The sequence below is a fragment of the Pseudomyrmex gracilis genome, unplaced genomic scaffold (genome assembly GCF_002006095.1).
Source record: "Pseudomyrmex gracilis isolate BER0280 unplaced genomic scaffold, ASM200609v1 scaffold_157, whole genome shotgun sequence".
Taxonomy (NCBI): domain Eukaryota; kingdom Metazoa; phylum Arthropoda; class Insecta; order Hymenoptera; family Formicidae; genus Pseudomyrmex; species Pseudomyrmex gracilis.
This window is the reverse complement of record NW_018020741.1, coordinates 71,095-90,806: the sequence shown is the minus strand read 5'-3', so window position 1 is coordinate 90,806 and position 19,712 is coordinate 71,095. Positions and strand designations below refer to the sequence as shown.

Here is a 19,712-nt window from a genome sequence, read left to right as displayed (position 1 = left end):
TATATATATATATATATATATATAAATTGTCTTTCGGTATAATCTAATTATTATATCTATTGAAACATGATATCTTCTTTACATTAATCAATATTTCATTGACAGCCCGTGACAGCTGCATATAGTTGAATCAAATACTATTTTGTTGCTTCAACAACTTTTTTTTCTCAGTGTATTAATTAAGATCTCGGTAATTATTGCGAATCTAGCAAAATGGTATAAGACTCTTCGACTCAGTTTTAATCCTTCTACCTGTCTAAGAAAGATGTTACACCAATTCTGGGACATCCTGTATATATACATATAAAACACGACACACACGTGAACATTTATACTAAAATATATTAAGAACTCACTTGGTTTCGTCAGTCCAAGGAAATCGTTTTCGTGGTATTTTCGGCTTTTCTGTATTTTTGGAGGAACCGTCTTCTTCGTCGCTGCTTTCCGCATCCGCGGTAGATCCTTCGAATCCCCTGAAATCGTCCAGTCGAGTATTACACTCGGATAATACTTATATTCATGATTACGAAATTCATGATTTCGCGATGACAAAGAATGATGATCAGCATTTGTTTTGCGACAGAATTCCTCGATCTTCATCTTCTCTCTCTTTTTTGACACACTAACATGATATTTAAACAAATTTCGCCTAAATCGTCGAATTGTGTCTCAGGTCAAATGCAGGTTTTTTTTTTTTTTTTTTTTTTTTTTTTTTTTTTTTTTTTTTTTTTTTTTTTTTTTTTTTTTTTTTTTTTGCTCGATACAAAAAGATGATGCTAGTGATGAAACTAAATATTGATACTGATGATAAAAAGCCCCGTATCTTCCTCTGCTTTCTCAACAATGATCGATAAAGTACAATGATCACTAAACAACGAAAATGTCTTCTCGTACGTGAACAAAAACGCTTTCAAATATGTAAACAGAATTGATCGAATGAATGTTTGTAACAATTGAGAGAGCAAAAGCATGTAAAGCATGAATAGATTAAAAAGGGGAAAAGAGATAAAAAAAAGGCAACCAAACAATGAGAAAGATAAAAGAGAGAAAGAGAGCAGACGGAGAGGCGAGAATAGAAAGGGTTTCCTCTTAAAAACGAGGGGCACCTTACCAACAGTACCGATATATCTCCCAGTATAATTGAGGACTGAGAAATAAAAAAAATTACAATGAGTTTACTTTCACGAAATTATACGAACTATAAAACTTATAATTATATATGTATATACTAACTCTGGCAAAGTGAAGTTTTTTTTAACTGCATATCTATTTTTAGTTACATGCCCAACAGTTTTCAATACATATAGTATATATTACATAACGAATTTTTTTTTTTTTTTTTTTTATTATTATTAATAAAAATCTGTTATTAAAGTAAAAATAGTGTATAATTGCTGCAAAAATCTGGAATAAAAGTCAAAATATACTAAACTGCTAATATATCTGAAATAAAATAAAAATTACTTACTTTTCATCAGCAACTTTCTGACACTCCTTCAGATATTTGTCCATTACCGATGGCATGACATTATCGATAAGAGTTTTTAATCTGTAATGTAACAAATTTAGTTAAAATCAAAACTATCAAATACGTATAAGATAAAAAGTTTATATAATATATAAAATTTGTTATTTATCTATTTATCTATTTATGCAAGATGTCTAAAAACTTTTGACAGAGAAGTATGAAGAGTTGAATTAATTTGAACAGAAAAAAAAAAACAAATTTACTTTTGACAGCGGAGTATGAAGAGTTAAATTAATCTGAACACAGAAAAAACAATTTACTTTTTTGCAAAATTTACAATATTTGTTGAGCTATTAATTAACGTGAGCCAATGAGTGAGTAAAAAGCGACGGTCCAGTAGATAAGTCTCTGTAGATAGGTATATGTAAATTCTCAGTTGTATTGCCATGAAAATCAACTGTGATCGCAAAAAGCTGTGTCACACGCTGTTTGCGCTCGTTTGCTTCGCCCCTCGCTGTTAAAACATTGCATGAATCTAAAGAAACAAGTGAAACAACTAAAAATCATACGCCTACAGAATGGATCACCACTTTCTACGCGCTCTCATTGGCTTATTTATTAATTAATAACCCAATAAATATTGTAAATTTTTTATACACAAAATAGTAAATGACTCTTCAGATTGATCCAATCCATATCTTCGGCTATGTATTCAAAATTTTTTAGACACCCTGTATATATTCGAGACTTTGTACATGTATAGTTGCTAAGAGATCAATTTATTACTTTTGCATCGGTTCGTTCACTCTGTACTCGGCGTCTTTCAGGTAAAGCTTTTTCGCTCTGCTAAGAAGAGTCATTTTGCTACAAGGCAAAAAGGGCACTAGATGACCATAAGTTTGCAATCTTATGCTGGGCGAGTTCAACATCCGAAGTTTCTTTTCTAAACTATAATATAAAAGCGAAATGAATGTTAGCAAATTTTTTTTTTTTTTTTTTCATTATTTTGCGCTTAACCCCTTAACCTACGATTTAGATTCGAAGATGTTGGGCCGCGAACAACAGGAATGCTTTGAACTATATCATACCGTTACAGATTACTAATTTTGTATTTTGGATTTTTGTATAAAAATAAACATTTTGTAATAAACAATTATTGCATCAGGCTGTAATTGCATATCAAATATTCCACGTAATATTCACTTCTGGCCCGATCACCGTACGCGGGCTATGCCCGTAATATTTACGTTTGGCCCGACCATCGTACGCGGGCTCTGCCCGTCATTGTAGGGTTAAGGGGTTAATACATATATTTTATTAATGAATTATAAAAGTTTATATAACATAAAAACTCACTTGAAAAGTATATCGTTCACCGTGCTGTTGAAAAATTTACTCTTGCTGTCCTTGTTGTTTTCTGCTTGAACTTTTAATTTAATCACTATTTCCTTAACATCTTCGGGAAGATTTTCAGGCAACGATGCTTCTTTGTTCTCGGTCTCCTCTCCGTCAGATTCACCGGCAAACATACAAGCGCGTGATTTTCCCGAATCCGTTGTGTCGCGACTCGAGTCATCCTCAACTCCTCTGGCCGCATTAACGACACTTTCTATCGCGTCATCAATGTTGCTGTCTTTACTGCCCAATCTTTTGAGATCCATTTTCTTTGCGTCGTATCCATTGCTGTTGGACGATTTCTTTTCAAACTTCTTAATATCGAACTTCTTCTCATTTACTTTATTTTTTTCCGGTTTATCAGACTTTTTCTTTTCTTCTTGATCTTCTGAAGCTAAAATTACAAGATCGTTCTACAAATTGAAACCAAAAAGGATTTTTTTTTTAATCAAAGAGTAATACAACAAGAATCATTACCTGTACCACCTTCGGCATCTGTTGTCTCACTTCTCTCTTTCCGTCTCAAAAGATCAAGTTCTTGCTGAGAATTCTGCTGCGCATCTTGCGTCTGATGATTTTGTGATGGTTTTTTTCTTTTCTTAGTATTCTCTTTTTTCTCACTACCTTCTTCTATTTTTCGTCTCTGTAAAAAAAAAAAAAAATCATCGCATTATTTGTTTTATTAGGCTCAAACTAACAACATATCGCGTATTGACATCACTATGACAAATTACTTTTGATAAGTTGTCAGTATTATCTTCCGTCTCATCGTCATCCGATGAGCTAATAATTCGCTTGTCTTCCCGTTTGGGACTATCTACGTCCTCGGTATCTTCCTCGCTGCTTTCGCTACTCTCTTCGTCGTCGCTATTGTTGTTATTATTGTTGTGAACTAACGAATGTCTGTCGGATGCTCTGAATTCAAGGGCTCCGCAATTAATATAGAAACCCCCGTGTGCTGTGGTCATCTCTTCGGGTACAATTTCATCGTACTATAGAAAAAAAAAATATGAGAAAAATTACATTAGAAAAAAAATCGTATCTTTTTCTTTTTATATTTTATATAAAAATGTTAATTAGCTTTGCACACATACAGCGTCGGTATTGTCGATGAAGGAGTCGTTTTCGTCATATCCCGCGCCCAAATCCACGTACTCCTCGTACTTGTGTCTTTTTCTTCCCATGGTAGATGTTCCCTAAAGCAATATATATATATATAATATAAAAAATATTAATATTTATTTTTGCAAATTTCGTTAATTATTGACTGTTATCGTGATAAAATCAAACAATTATTGATTGTTACCTCGATAAAGCTAACAATTAATAATTAATGACATTTGCGAAAGTAAATATTAATATTTTTTTACATTATATATTGATTTATATATATATTGCTCGTTATATACAAATTGAACATACATATTTTGCCTCAAATCGTCTTGCCATGTCTCTAAGCTTATCCTCGTCATCATCATCATCGAACGGGTCCAGTCCGTTGGTCGCATTCTCATCGCTTCTCTTTTGTTCTTTCCTTCGTTTTTTCTGTAGAAAAATTAAACAAACGTTTTAACATCTTTATTTAATTTGTTCGCATGTTTTTTTGATAAAAATTAAAAACTGGTTTAAAAAATTTTAACATTTTTTATTTCTTTAAACCTGAGCTTTTTCACAATGTTATCAAACACTACTTTGCGATACGTATTTATAAATAAATTACGTGTGTAAAAAATTATTTGAAACAATGAAGAAAAAATCGAATAGAAGAAAAAATTATATATAGTAAAAAACTTTCTCTGTGATGAGAGAAAAGATTTGACTCTGAGAAGACACGTTCACTCGACGTGTTCACCGATATCAGGAGCGCATATTGCGGCGAAAGAAAGAGAGCGAGAAAGAAAGACTGTCGTCCTTGCACTTTCGCGCTCTTTCGTTTTGCGTAGCGTTTGAGAGGTATAGGCGCGAGAACTACCTCTTACAGTCTCCTATTCTCCCGGCATAGAGACGCTAAATCGAGTGATTGATCCTGCTAGCGATGTTGATAATCGAAACGATTGCACTCTTAATGCAAGTGTCGGATCACTTTTAAAATAGACTTACATCATAGATAAATTAATTAATTTATTTACAATCAATAATTGCACGAGTTACTCATTATACTTTCACTTTCCGCTTCCCGCGCTTGAAAAAATGCTAAACTTGTCTGAAAAAAAAAAGTTTTTAACAATTGGCAGATATAGAAAAAAAATAAATTGTTAAAAAACAAAAACTAATAGAAGAGAGAGAGAAAGAGAGAGAGGGCGTGTGTGTATGTGATTATAAAGCGAGTCACATGTTTATCGAATTTGCGATTGCATATACCTGTACGCATATGTAGAACTTAATCGTTATTCAAGATTAGATAAAAAGCTTGAGAGATAAAAAGCACAATAAAAAAACTTATTTAATTTCGTAATTGTAAATATAAAAATTTTTTGTGCTCTTGCAAATGGTAAATATAAAAATTTTGCAATAAGATATATTTGTTAAGGGGTAGACAATTGGCTAATTTTTTTTTTTTTTTACATTGAAAAATTTCAAACTGCGCGCCTCGCTATTCCGTGGCATGTGATTCGTCGGTGTTTTGCAACCATTTTTCGAAACACGTGCGCGCAACCAAAACAAAGTAGCAAGAGAATAAAATTATCGATAAAAAATAATTTTCTATTACTTACGCGTTTTTTTACGTTTTTGTAATTGTTTTAGTTTTATATTTACTTCAAATAATACTACTGTATATATCAATACACATATAACGTGTTTCGTAAACTATATCTAATTACATATGTAGAAACGTGTGATATATATTTAATTCACATATACATGACATTATATAAATAACATATATAATATTAGTTTTTATACAAATATGTGTTTATCGTTTTTGATTAAAAAAAAAAAAAATGGATCTTGCTGTTAATTATTCGTTATCAAAAAATGAGATACATTTTGAATTTTGGAATTTTGGAATTTTTGTTTTTGTCTCGTCGTTGTTCCACAATACACGGAGAGAGAGAAAGAGAAAGAGAGAGAGAGAGAGAGAGAAAAAGAGAGAGAAAGAAGAGGGAGCAAGCGTGACATATGTCTCGGGCGACGCACTGAATACGTGCTGGCGGTCACGAGTCTCCTCCGGTGCATCGATCTACAATTCAGAAAGGAGAGCCCGCACATGCTCTCACGCGTGTGAAATAAGAGACTCGACGCGACACGTTTATCCCCTGTCGCACGCATGTGTCTCCTTTTTCCCTCTCCCTCGTTTCTTCGCTCTATCCTGTCGCACTTTCTCTGGTACATCTTTTTTTTTTCTCTCTCTCTCTCTCTCTCTCTCTCTCTCGCATGTACGGACAAGCCCGTCTAAGGGAATATACATGGTTTGCGAAATAGACCAGCATAGACAAACACACTGCACACACGAACAAGGCATCGCCGTCATTATCTTTCTTTCTCTCACTTCTCTCTCTCTCTCTCTCTCTCTCTCTCTCTCCTTCTCTTTTGTCCTTGTTTCTCGAGGAGAACGAAGACAGAAATACAAAAAAAAAAAAAGAAAAAGACGATAAGAGATGCAATGCCGGACGGTGTTGTCGCGCAATGGCAACTCCCGCAAAGACGTTTTACGATTCCACCAAAGAAACTGCGAGACGAAGAAGAGAAACACGCAAACATCGTGAGAGGAGGAGAAGTGTCTTCGAGATCCAAAAACCGGACGCGCGTTTCCAGCCTCGTGACAGCGCGTGTGCATATGTTGGGCTCTCTCTCCCCGCATAGAACGACGATGATGACGTTGACAGCGAGCGAATTCGACATTCGCGGCGAAAAGAGAGACTTTTATCAATCGATCAAAAAACTGTGTTTTCGCCCGAAAATCGAATACGGGCGCCGAGAGGACGTGTACGGAATACAAGGTGTGTACAATATTTATTATCTAGAGATCCACACGCGAGCGGAGATCAAACGCGGTTTGAAGCACGCGGAGATGTCGCGCGAAACGAGCCGCGTGACAGTCGCGGCAACCGATTCCAACCGATGGCCACCTTGTCGAAGTCGGGGACGTTTCGTCAAACGTTGCAAAATTCCTTCACGCCTCGCGTTCACTCACTCACTCACTCACACACACACACGCACACACACACGACACGAAAACGACCGATCGACGCGCGGGCACACGAGGGATCCTCTCTCTTCCTCCCGCACGACCCGCGTGTTCAGACCCGCGGGGAGAGTCTTTGACATACGCTGGGTCTTTTGTTTCTTCATCTTGTGCGCGGCGACAGAAACACAAAAAACGTTTTTTTTTTTTTTCAACCGTAACAGAACAAACTTACTTCGGCCGTCTTGAGGAGTTGTGCATAGTTGAACTCGGGGCATGTCTTCTCGTTTGATTCCGGCAGGGTGAGCGTGAAGCGGAAGGAGGGCGCGAGCTGCTTGCCGTTTCCCTTTTTCTCCTTCTTCGTCGCATGGCCCAGAGACTCCGGGAACTCCAGGGTCTGCAGGGGTACCCGTTTCGCCTCTGACATTCCTACATTTGCACTGAGCCTAACGCAGATTACGGAAACACTGCGGATACTGCGACCGCGGCAACATCGTACCCTCTCTCACTCTCTCTATCCCCTAACTAAACATCGCGCGGACGCCGCCGTTCACACGTCGCCATCTTTGGCCCGACTGTTTTTAGAGCGCGCCACTTACGCGTCGCGACGCTGCCGCCGCACATTTTGTGCAACGACGTACGCATCGGATGCGGATCATCGAGCATTCGTATCTGGGTACCGATGTTGTGTATATTTATGCGAAGTAGTGAAAATGACAAAAGTGAGAATGTTTACTGGTTGTCGACTAATAAAATCACAGATATATTTTAGTAAATTTTCTCACTTTTGTAATTTTCACTACTTCGCATAAATACACAATCGGTACCCTGGTTGGCAGTTGTGATGACAACTCGAAACGGAGAGAATGAAATTATAAAACATAGTTGAAATTAATCATTATAACTTATCTCGCACGTTATCATACGGTGATCAAACAGCCGTTTCAAAAAGATGTTGCAAAAGTCATATATTAAACGACACAAAATTAAAATAAACAAATTCGAAACAAACAGCTTTGCGCCGGAAAATTTGTAATCTTCGTTTTCCGAATTTTGTGTACCGGCGTATGGATGACGCATAAAATTGCTTGTTCATTACAGTAAATATAGATAAAACGTTTATTTAAATAACGTTCATTTTTTCTTCTTTCAAGTGGCGCAAAAGTTTATAGCAGTTTTTTTTTTTGAAAAAAAACGCATTTTACGAAATTTTTTCGATGCCAATTAAAGTTTTGTTTACATCATTGTATGTTGTATAAATATTATTGCTCGAATGTAGCGATATGTTTCTAATATAATTTATATATAACCGTTATCTAATATAATTTATAATCTATCTCTAATTATATCTAATATAATTTATAATCTAATATAATTTATATATAACCGTTTATAATATAATTTGTAATATACTCTTTGTAAATGCAATCACATTTTGACGATTAATATTTTTTCCCTATATATACAGGGTGTCCGACAATTGATGTAACATGTCTCGTAGGTAGGAGCAGGAGTAAAAGTCGAGTCGAAAAGTCTTATGTCATTTTGCGAAATTCGCAATAGTTACCGAGATCTTAATTAACAAAACTTCGCGATTAAGCGTGCATTGTGAACAGCCCGGCGCGCTTTGCGTGGTTACCTTTTGTTGTGCGCAGGTATGTTCTAAAATCCTACCTTGGTTACTTAAAGAGCCGTCTACAATGGAGAGTTGTAGGCCGTAATAGTAAGAAATTGACCAATCACAGACAAAGTACAGAAGAATAATCGATTGTGATTTGTCAATTTCTTACTGTTACGGCCTACAACTCTCCATTGTAGACGGCTCTTAAGAAAACTTGTACTCCCGTTCATAATTGAATTATAAACAGTAGTAACTTTTGTGGCATTGGTCAAAGTTAAAGGGTTTTCTCTACACAATAAGATATTAGTAATAAATCATAAGTCAGAAGCAAGAAATTGACTAATCACAATCGATTATTCTTCTGTGATTTGACTGTGATTGGTCAATTTCTTGCTTCTGACTTCTATTTATTATTAATATCTCATTGTATAGAAGGACCTTTATTAAGGCTATCACACATAAAATCACTTAATACCATAAGGCGTAGCCGTAAGAAAATTGACCAATCAGAATGCATACTATGTCGCCATCACTTTCGGACGTAAATTTCTGATTGGTCAATTTTCTTACGTCTTACGGTCTTAGGCCTGTTCTACAATACGGTCGTAAGCTGTAAGTCGTAAGAAATTGACCAATCACAATCGATTATTCTTCTGTGATTTATCTGTGATTGGTCAATTTCTTGCGACTGTATTGTAGAACAGGCCGCAGGCCCCTGTTTCGCCGCTCCTGCCTACCTCTTGTATCTGACTCGTGATAAGTCAACTAGTTTTATTAATAACTCAAAAAGTAAGCTTCAGACAAACTTTTATCAAATAAAAAGTTGTCTTAGAATTTAGTTAATTTATTTCAAAAATATGTATTTTCAAGCATAACGGGTTGTTCTAAATCACCCTGTATAGGAGGAGAAAAACGGGCAGTGAAGATAGGACGATTATGCGCAGGACACCCGCTGGATGCAGCCAATGGCTGCATTGGGTGACATCCGTTTGACCACGATTGCACACGTACAGGAATACGTTCCAAATCTTACCTTGGTAACCGAAAACTATAGTACACGTGACGCAAAATATATCGTTTTAGTAACCAAGGTAGGATTCTGGAACGTACCCCAGAGGGGTGCACCATATCGTTCCGCTCCAAGAGAAGTTTTTCTCTGAAATTTCTCTTCTGGCTGCTTCTACTACCGCGCGCCGTACTTTTTCGATCTCCGCGCCAGCGGCCCGAGATTGAAGGAAAACGACGCGCGGTAGTAGAGACAGTCGGAAGAGAAATTTCTGAGAAATACTTCCCCTGGAGCGGAACGATATGGTGCACTCCTCTGTACGCTAATGACGTCGAATCAAACATTAAAAAATAACGATAACTTTTTTATACATGTGATAAGATCGTAAACTCTCAGTCAGAATATATATATATATATTTAATACACAATATTGTTTAATACTTAAAGACAATACATTTAAATATATTTTATTATGTCTATTGATTTTGTCTCGATTCTGATATAGTCTTATCACTCAATATTGTTCAAGTTTACACAATTATACAACAACAAGTATACACAAAGTGTTTCCATTTACACAAAAATGTATTCAGTAATAAAAACTATTGTACATCTTTTGAAATAATAATAAGAAAGAGATCTAGTACGCGTCCCCTAAATATATAAACTTTTATAAAATTCATTTTTGAGTTCTTTTGCCTGCAATATTAAAAAAATATCAGTCTTCATAAAATATAACATTATATGTGCGTACTTTCACTTATGTCTCACTTCTATATTGTAATTGTATTAAGATAACAAATGTGTTATATAGAAATCTCAAAATGTAGATATAAAATTGACAGTCTTTTAAGAGGATGTTGCAAACCAACACTTTATCAAATCTAAAAATTTCCATAATCAGTGAATAAAATGAGAAGGCCTTTAATTAAAAAAAAAATAAAGGCATTTAATTAAAGAATTTAAGTACCTCTAGAAACTCTATAGAGTTTGGCTATTATTCAGTATCCTCTTAACATTACAATCAAAAATTTATATAAAAATCTTAAAAAATATTCTATTGTATTATAAAAAATATTTTACTATCTGTATGTGTATTATATATATATATATATATATGTGTGTGTGTGTGTGTACACACACACACACACACACACACATGCACACGATATAAATATTTTAAATATTTTTTATCTATCTGTCTCACTACTTTTACATGATTGTGAATCATTCGGAATAGCTACATGATTTTTGTTTGCTATTTTAATGGCTGAAAATTGCTGACCTAAAATTTTCATCACATCAGCGTGTTTCATGTTACTTTTTTCTTTTTTCACCAAGTTGTAATTTTGCTTCACATAAAGAGCAAAACCAGAGGGTTCTTTCTTCAGCATTTGCATTTGTACAGTACCGGACTTGGTTTTTTTGTTGATTAACAATTCAAACTTTCCAAAACAGTAACCGCATCGGCTTTTCTCGGTATCTAATGATTTAGAATGCCTTCCAATACTGCAATATGTACACAACATAGTTTTGTAATACACAAAAAAAAGATTGTAAAGATAAAAGAAATAAATTGTGTAATAAATTGATAAAATTATTAATTGATAATTAACCTGTAGCCGCAACTAGTACATCTATATGTAAACTTGGTTTTAATTTTGTAATCATGACACCGACGAATTGGTGGTAACTCGGGAAATATCTTCATTGCTTTCGTAGCCCTATAATGCAAACAACACTTCTATAGAAATTTAGCTAATAATAATGAGTATTAGTACAATAATTTCGGCTTGTATTTATTACCGCTATACATTTTTAAGTAACTTTTTCAATTATATATTCAAGAGTTATTGGCTGCGTTCAACAGATCTCAGCGCTTTGCGCGTCTTCTTGTCTGATTAGCTTCTTCCTGCAAATCTATTTGATATATGAAAGTATATGCCAATGACAAGCAACAATCGCAAAGCTCTTGTTGCTATAAGCGCTGAGTTTTGCTGAACGCAGCCGTTGGTTATTTTTAAAATATCATTTTATAATTGCGTACCATGCCATCCAATAAGGTCCATGTCCATCAGAAATATCATTTATCAGCCAAGCTGCAGCATGACACATTTCATGAATTAAAGTATCTCTTAGTCTATCTGGTTCATCTAAAATCTAAGAAATCATAATTACGTTTGATCGATTTGATACTTTTACCTATATGTGAAGAATAAATAAAACAAACCTTTGTTGCCAATACAATTCTCGAAGACTTGGTCATACCGCTGATGCTTCGAACTACTTTTTTGTTATAACAAAACCCGGCAGTTCCTCTCATACGAGCATTCCATTCAATCAACATGTCACTCGGCAGCTTGTTGTCGAATACTTTTTCGTTATATAGTTTATATAATTTTTTACACAATTCCTCTTTGCTATTTATGTAATTCAGTCTATATATTTTTGCATCCGGATGAGCGTTATGTATCGGGACTGTATTTGATAAAGATGCTAAGAAGCTCTTATAGTTTGTATTTTTTTCCTTTGAAAATTCGGACTTGTCTTTTGCCCTGGATAATAGCGTCTTGGGAGCTAAAAACATTTTTTTTTTACTTTTACATTAGTTTAAAAAAAAAAAAATAATTTTGTTATATTCATTACTCTTTTTGCTTGTAATTTTTGGCAGCACAAAATCTTCAGGATCAAATTCACTCGTTCGAGAACTCTCGTCGTCGGTAAATGATAATTTTCTTGCGCGCAAAGTCTTATCATTACGATTGAATGTATTATCTTCATCTTCTTCATCCGTATCGCATAATATCTGAACTCTGTATATCAACAAAATAAAAAATATTCTATTAATTTCAATGTCAATAAAAACAAATAACAATTACACTGACGAATATCGATACGCGTGTTGCGTGAAGAAAAGACGTTTCTTCTTTTATGCATTGGTTTATTACAAATTGTCAACAAACGATCGACACCTGCTAAAAGAAAACGATTTTTCTTTTGCAGAAAAAGAAAAATCGCTCTTTCCCTTGCCCTAATGTAAATGGGTGTGTTTTAATTCACTGTCTTATAATATAAGGATACCGTTTGACAATAGCTGATACTGGTTTAGATGCCGTGCTATTGGTAGAAGTTCTAGGATTTGTCAATGCAGTATGGTACACACTTTCGGTATCACTTGATGATGATTCATCATTAATAAAACTATCATGTTTTTTGTACTTCCGTTGAATACGTTGAATGTGTTTTCTTCGATCTGATTTGATGTCTCTTTGATCTGCAATATAAAATATTCGAAAAGAAACTTTATATTAACAGCATAGAGCAAGAATTTTAATAAATTATATGACATAGATCTTTACCTGAAATTGAGTTATCTGAGTCAGAGTCTTTTATATAATTTTTCTTTGTTACTAATTCTTTAAGTCTTCTGGTACTAAAAAATTTCCTGTAATAATAAAACAAATTTTTAAAGTATTTTTATTATATGTACATAAATATATATATATGTGTGTGTGTGTGTGTTATTAGGTTGTTAATATATATATAATTAATATAATATATACATATGTATTTTCTAATAATATATATTTTTTAACAACACATACATATATGTATATTATATACATTATATATATATACATATGCTTAAAAACCAGAATCACCGCTTTGTTTGGACAGCCATATTTGTTTGAAGAGATGTCTTTCTTGGCTCAGTTGCTGGTAATAATGCATTAGCTTTGTCTCTCCATGAAGCTCCATATAACTTGTCCAAGATATCTGCACAATCCATTATATCTATATTTTTTGGTGTATTTACTTCTGCAGGATGGATGTTTTTTTTCTCAGTGTATGCTTTTGGCAGATGTTTTACTGTATCTGGAGTATGCAATTCAGAGTTGTTAATTGTGGAGTTTTGAATCACATGTTTGTTTTGTGGAGTTTGATGTTGTGGAGAATACGAATCGTTTTCTGAATTTACAGATTGCGTCTCATCTATCTGCACCGTGTTGATTTTTCCTCTGTTATTTGGAGTTTCATAATTCATTTCCAATCTCTCTAAACTACTATTACCAGAATCTATGCTGTTTCTGGTACTTGGAGGCACATGGCTGAAAGTACTGTCACTTTGAGAATCAGTCATATTTGTCATAAGCCATTCCACAATTTGTTTTTTCTTTCTTTCAGACAAAGGTCTAAAATCTACCTGTTTTTGTAAATATAATTTACTTTTCATGTTAAATCTTGACAAGTCTGGCTTAGAATCAGAAATTACTTCATTTATACTTGTATGAATAACATCAGGATCACTGTTATCAGATGATATAGATTTTCTATTATTCTTGGGTGATATAGCTGGATGAATTTCATCCGTACTTATAGTTTCGTCAATTATAACATTGGTTTCTTTTTTCTGTCTGGGAGAATTATATACCAGTTGTGTAGATTTTATATTTTGCAAAATTTTATGAGTATCTTGCTTTGTAAGCTTTTGTACTGTATCATCTCGTTGATGAGTATTGCGTAATACTGACATATTTAATTCTCTAAGAATATTGGACCGTATTTGTGCAGCATTATTAATAACATTCATTTTCTCATTATAAGACCTTTCTTTTATTACTCTAGGTGTCGGGTTTTGCTCTACAAGTGGCAATTTGGTGGCAGATTTGTTTGCTTTATTTTTCTTCTTTTCTTTCTTGTCATGCTTTATATTACTGCTGCTGCTGTCAGTTTCATCGGATGTATAAAATAAACTTCCATCAAGCCGTATAGTAGCAATATTTTCATCATTGTCTCTCAAAAAAGAGTTCTTCTTTAGTTGATAGTTTTGTTTTATTGTATTTGTATCAACCGGAAAATGTTTCAATCTCCTAACATAGGAAAATGAAAAACTACTGCTACTGCTATTAGAATCACTGATCACAATTACATCAGTTTTATTCTTTCTTGCTCCAAGATTAGTTGTATCTTCATTAGCAGAGCTGTCAGAGAGTTGCAATGTAAAATCTTGCGAATTGCTCACAGAGTCTATTATACAATGAGATGTCATATTTTTTTTAACCTTTCTCTTATCTTCTTTCAGTTCTAAAATAAATGTTACTCTTATGTTAAAACAATAAAACAATAAACAAATATTCTTGAAAACTTAGAGAGTTTCTCAAAGTTGGTTTTGTTAATATATTTATATATAAATCATAGTTTATATATAGTTTACATATAATCATAATGCTCTTTTACAAAACAAGTAATAGATAATTTTTATTACGTTGTATGTGTGTACGTAAACATGTACTTACATTTAGATACAACTCGAACATGAAATTGCACGACGTTTATTTTATATCATGTAAATGCGGAAATAGTTGTTTAGAAACACAAAAATAATGTAAGTAGCTTTGGTTTGTAGCAGCTTACTGAGCCATCAAAATCTATTATACACCATTCTTCTTCGCAGATAGGCAGATAGGTAAGAAAAACCGATGAGAAAAATCAAGATTTGAGAAAAGATCAACAAACTTCAATTTCAAATTGCTAGCAACGTTAAATTGTGCACTGCTACCAACTGTAATAAAAAACTTTAAGGCCTGTCTATAAGATGCAGAAGCGGATCGCAGATAGCAGGTCTCACAAAATTGACCAATCACATTAATCGAATCAGTCAATCGGTCAACGTGATTGGTGAGCTCCGCAAAACCTGCTACTTGCGACCTACATTTGCGTCTTAAAGGGTCGTCTACAATGGAGAGTTGTAGGCCGTAATAGTAAGAAATTGACCAATCACAGACAAAGTACAGAAGAATAATCGATTGTGATTTGTCAATTTATTACTGTTACAGTCTAAAACTCTCCATTGTAGACGGCTCTTTAGGCCTGGTTTATGCTGGCAAATAAGGCCTTGTTTTGGTCTTGTTTATGCGAGTAATAACTGTTAATTTATGCCGGAATTAATACAGTTCAACTATAGGATTTCAATGCTTCTGTTATATTCTGTTACGCTTATGTTAATAAACAGAAATATTAAAATCTTCAATTCGCATAAACCAGGCCTTAAGGCCCCATTCTGTATATAGATTTTTTAGTACTGTCAGTAAGGCCTGGTTTATGCGGGCCTAAGATTTTAATATTTCTGTTTATTAACATAAGCATAACAGAATATAACAGAAGCATTGAAATCCTATAGTTGAACTGTAAAGAGCCGTCTACAATGGAGAGTTGTAGGTCGTAATAGTGGGTGCGTTCAGACAACTCAACAGTTGCACAACGGTTGAGAGATAATCACTTCTGATTGGATCATACTTTTGGAACCAAATCAGATTTTGAAGAATAGTCCTATCATAAGTGATGATTTCTCAACCGTTGAGTTGTCTGAACGCACCCAGTAAGAAATTGACCAATCACAGACAAAGTACAGAAGAATAATCGATTGTGATTTGTCAATTTCTTACTGTTACGGCCTACAACTCTCCATTGTAGACGACCCTTTACAACGGTTTCAGCCGCTGGTTTTAGCCGTCTTTCCACAAAAGTGGAACTCAAAGGCCGTTCTACATTAAACGCAAGTAGCAGATCTCGTGGAATTGACCAATTGCAGAGTCAAATCAGCCAATCGACCAACGTGATTGATCAGTTCCACGAGACCTGTGACTTGAGTTTCATAGAGAACGGCCTTTGAGTTCCACTTTTGTGGAAATACGGCTAAAACCAGCGGTTGAAACCGTCGTAAAAAATTACAATAGGATGGCCGCTCTCAGATTTCTCTCTGATAGTAGCCTCTCTCTCCAGCTGCTTTGTGCGCATGCGGTAAACATTCAAGCACGTTTGGCCATTTCTCTTTCTCGCGTTCTTTCCAATGCTTTGTCTCGCTCGCACTCGCTTAGTAGACGCGCCTGCGCATAATGACGCTCGACTATCTATGCCCATATTTGGACTTCGTGCGTCTCCCTTTCTCGGGCCTCGCGCCTATCATTGCGAAGATACGCGACTAGCCACGGCTGGGAGAAGCACAGACTTCTTTGTCGAGTGCGCCCCGGCGAAACACTTGCCCTCTCGGGACTAGAAATTAAGCCTTCCGGAGAGTAAACACGCAGAGACGTGCGACCGCGACGCACGAACGCGAGATTCCACCGAGAGGTATTGTAAAATATTCTGCATCATTTTTATTGTTATATATATAATTTCGTGTATGTATTTTTGCAAGTTATTTGTGTATTTCTTGTCTTTTCCTTTTGTGATGTAAATTCTTTGAATAAATTACATTTATTATCAAGCAATTGCAAACGAGTTCGCGGCTACTTTTCATTTACCTATCCCGGCGAGCCATCCCGAGTACTTGGAATCGAAGCGAAACGTTACAACTACTATTCATATTACAATAAGTATCTGGTTGTCTTGTCTTCTCTGATAAAATATATATTACAATTTATGTTTCTTATACAGGTAGAATTTATAGTGGAAACTGATTTTACACTGTATTACAACTATTATAAGATATCACGCATTAACATACTTTTTTTTTACAATTGGATGGGATAATAAGTGACTCATAGTGTAAGTTTTGTATTACTTTATTATTGTAAATATACTATGTAATATATTATAATATGTAAATATATACGTGTATGTATCTTTTTCTATATGTTGTTATAATGAAAACATGTGCTTCTTTTTCCCTTTGATTCCTGCGTGTATTTCTTCTATTAAGAAATATTTATACACGTTTTTTATTATAGCAGAAATTATCTATATTACTCTATTTCATGCGACAAATAGAGTTAAAATAAAAATTTTTTTAGTTTTTTTATTGAATTATTAGTTTGTATCGATCGGAACAAATCTTATACGAATTGGATAAGTAGGACAAAGAGTCACTTTCATTTTTACGTCTGTATCTTTGAAATAGTCCACAGGCTCTAAGTAAAAATTGTGTATTAAAAAAGCAAGTGTAGCTTTTATTTCTAACAGTGCAAAACGTTGACCTGCAATTTGTAATAACAAAAAAGTTTATACAGAGTGTTCTAAATAAAGTGTTACAAGCTATTTCCTTAGAATATAATAAAGATATCAACAAAAATTTTTTTTTAATTAAATGGCACAGTGAGGCTACTTTTCTCTAGTGTATAACAGATTTTTTTGAAAGCAAATGCTATAAAAGAAAGGGAGCCGCCCAACAATTTTTTAAATGGAAAGTGGTATTAATTTTTGGTTATTTTAATAGTTGTCATCAAACTAAGTAACATTTAAGTAATAAATATGGTCAATAAGAGCCTGGTTTCCAGGATGTTGTGCGGAAATGTGCGTATAGATATATATACGTATACGTATATACATATGTATAATTGTTCAACATGTAAATTTTTACACGTGAATTTTTGAATTAAAATTCAATTCTTAAAAATCATATAGGATGCTAATTTTGCATCTCATGTATGAGAGATCCCGAATACCCCCCTAATTAATTTTTAAAATATTGCGAAAAAAACTCCTCAGCCAGGAGTCGAACCTGGAATCTCCGGCTTTCCGGGCCGTCGAAAAATTAGCATCCTATATGATTTTTAAGAATTGAATTTCAATTCAAAAATTCACGTGTAAAAATTTACATGTTGAACAATTATACATATATACGTATACGTATATATATCTATACGCACGCGTTTCCGCACAACATCCTGGAAACCAGGCTCTTAGTGACCATATTTATCACTTGGTTTGGAAAACTTCAGAGCCTTAAAAAGATTTTCTTAATTGTTAAATAACATTTACTTGAACTATTTTTTTATTGTACATAGTTGCGGAATTATTGCAAAAAATTTGTTACAATGAGAAACATTAGGCAAGCAAAAAGAAGGAGAAAAAATATTTTTTTCGTTTTTTCTAAAAAAACGAAGAGTAGCCTCACTGTGCCATTTAATTTAAAAAAAAATTTTTGTTGATATCTTTATTAGATTCTGAGAAAACAGCTCGTAACACTTTATATGGAACATCCTGTATATTATAAATTACAATATATGTAAAACTAAAAACAAATTATTAAGCAAAAAAAATATGGTAAAACTATGATAGTATTTTATTTGATGATTTGATAAGGTTTTGATATGTTTCTTAATGCAGAGTATTCTTTAACTAAATTACACACAAATATAATATTATGCAGTCTTACCTATGCAATTTCTTGGTCCCGCGCTAAACGGCAAATAAGAAAAAGGATGATAATTTTTACTCTTCTCTGGTAAAAATCGATCTGGATCAAATAGTTCTGGATTTGGCCAGAACTTGGGATCTCGGTGCATGGCGTAAATATTAAGTAATATATTTGTCCCAGAAGGTACTGTGTATGAGTCTATAAAAATAAATTCATTGTGATAAACTGCACTAAAATGTAATTACTAAACTGGTTATACTTGCTAAAGTAAATATAAAACATGTGTATTACGTATTCTAGTACAAATTTTTTTCAAATAAAATCAATAATTATATCTTTGACAAAAACAACGCGGCATGCATACATCAATTTCATATAGTAAGTAATTAATACTGGTTTATAATATTTTCTTCAGAAGTGTTTTTCAAACACTTGTTTGAAAAACACTTCTGTGTTCCACGAACAAGATATGACACATGCGTACTATCTGTTCATCATTATAATAAAATAAACGTACTTGAAATAAGTTTTCCAGACAGACACAAAATATACATAAATTATACATTCTTTACACAATCAAGTGTTCAGAAATCTCTATTGTACATTCACTTAATATACGCACGTAATTTTACATCTTCCGTTGTCAATCTCATTATAATAGGTGCACTTGGGTACAAGCGCAATGTTTCCTTTATACATCTATCTAAATATGATAAGTTTTGCAACGATGACATGGTAACTTTATCGCCATTCTCTTTGAACATATTAGTAACTTCCAATCTAACGCGATCCTGTGTAAGAAATGTTAAATATACAGGGTGTCCCAGAATTGGTTTAACATCTCTCGTAGGCAGGTAGAAGGAATAAAACTGAGTCGAAAAGTCCTATACCATTTTGCTAAATTCGCAATAGTTACTGAGATTTTAATTAACAAAGATCCGCGAATAAGCGTGCATC

At 33.9% G+C, this 19,712-nt stretch overlaps 3 protein-coding genes across 8 annotated transcripts in view; all 3 read right to left on the bottom strand.

Annotated features, from left to right (window-relative positions):
* LOC109857404 (ubinuclein-1) overlaps window positions 1–7,553 on the bottom strand; it is an 11,495-nt gene extending 3,942 nt beyond the window's left edge. The window contains exons 1-11 of one of the 6 annotated variants that reach the window (XM_020433677.1): window positions 6,934–7,145; window positions 4,993–5,066; window positions 4,286–4,408; window positions 3,958–4,059; window positions 3,598–3,855; window positions 3,341–3,506; window positions 2,825–3,257; window positions 2,255–2,416; window positions 1,469–1,549; window positions 1,112–1,147; window positions 357–473 (exon numbers count right to left, since the gene is read on the bottom strand). In XM_020433677.1, the coding sequence (XP_020289266.1) occupies window positions 357–473; window positions 1,112–1,147; window positions 1,469–1,549; window positions 2,255–2,416; window positions 2,825–3,257; window positions 3,341–3,506; window positions 3,598–3,855; window positions 3,958–4,059; window positions 4,286–4,312 (1,382 nt within the window). In that variant the 5' untranslated portion in view covers window positions 4,313–4,408; window positions 4,993–5,066; window positions 6,934–7,145. The other 5 variants (XM_020433672.1, XM_020433674.1, XM_020433678.1 and 2 more) reach the window with 5 other exon arrangements.
* A 3,213-nt stretch (window positions 7,554–10,766) lies between these two features.
* On the bottom strand, window positions 10,767–15,126 carry LOC109857403. Its single transcript, XM_020433671.1, has 9 exons — window positions 14,914–15,126; window positions 13,279–14,701; window positions 12,976–13,061; window positions 12,698–12,890; window positions 12,263–12,429; window positions 11,847–12,193; window positions 11,664–11,776; window positions 11,233–11,340; window positions 10,767–11,125 (listed from the first exon to the last, which is right to left on the bottom strand). The coding sequence occupies exons 2-9, from the start codon at window positions 14,664–14,666 to the stop codon at window positions 10,807–10,809; spliced, it is 2,721 nt and encodes a 906-aa protein (XP_020289260.1). The 5' UTR covers window positions 14,667–14,701; window positions 14,914–15,126; the 3' UTR covers window positions 10,767–10,806.
* Window positions 15,127–17,425: 2,299 nt separating this feature from the next.
* The window catches only part of LOC109857399 (cytochrome P450 4C1-like), a 6,724-nt gene continuing 4,437 nt past the window's right edge, over window positions 17,426–19,712 (bottom strand). The window contains exons 10-12 of the mRNA XM_020433667.1: window positions 19,378–19,546; window positions 18,774–18,953; window positions 17,426–17,592 (exon numbers count right to left, since the gene is read on the bottom strand). Coding sequence (XP_020289256.1) covers window positions 17,426–17,592; window positions 18,774–18,953; window positions 19,378–19,546 — 516 coding nt within the window. The remainder of the gene's footprint in view (window positions 17,593–18,773; window positions 18,954–19,377; window positions 19,547–19,712) is intronic.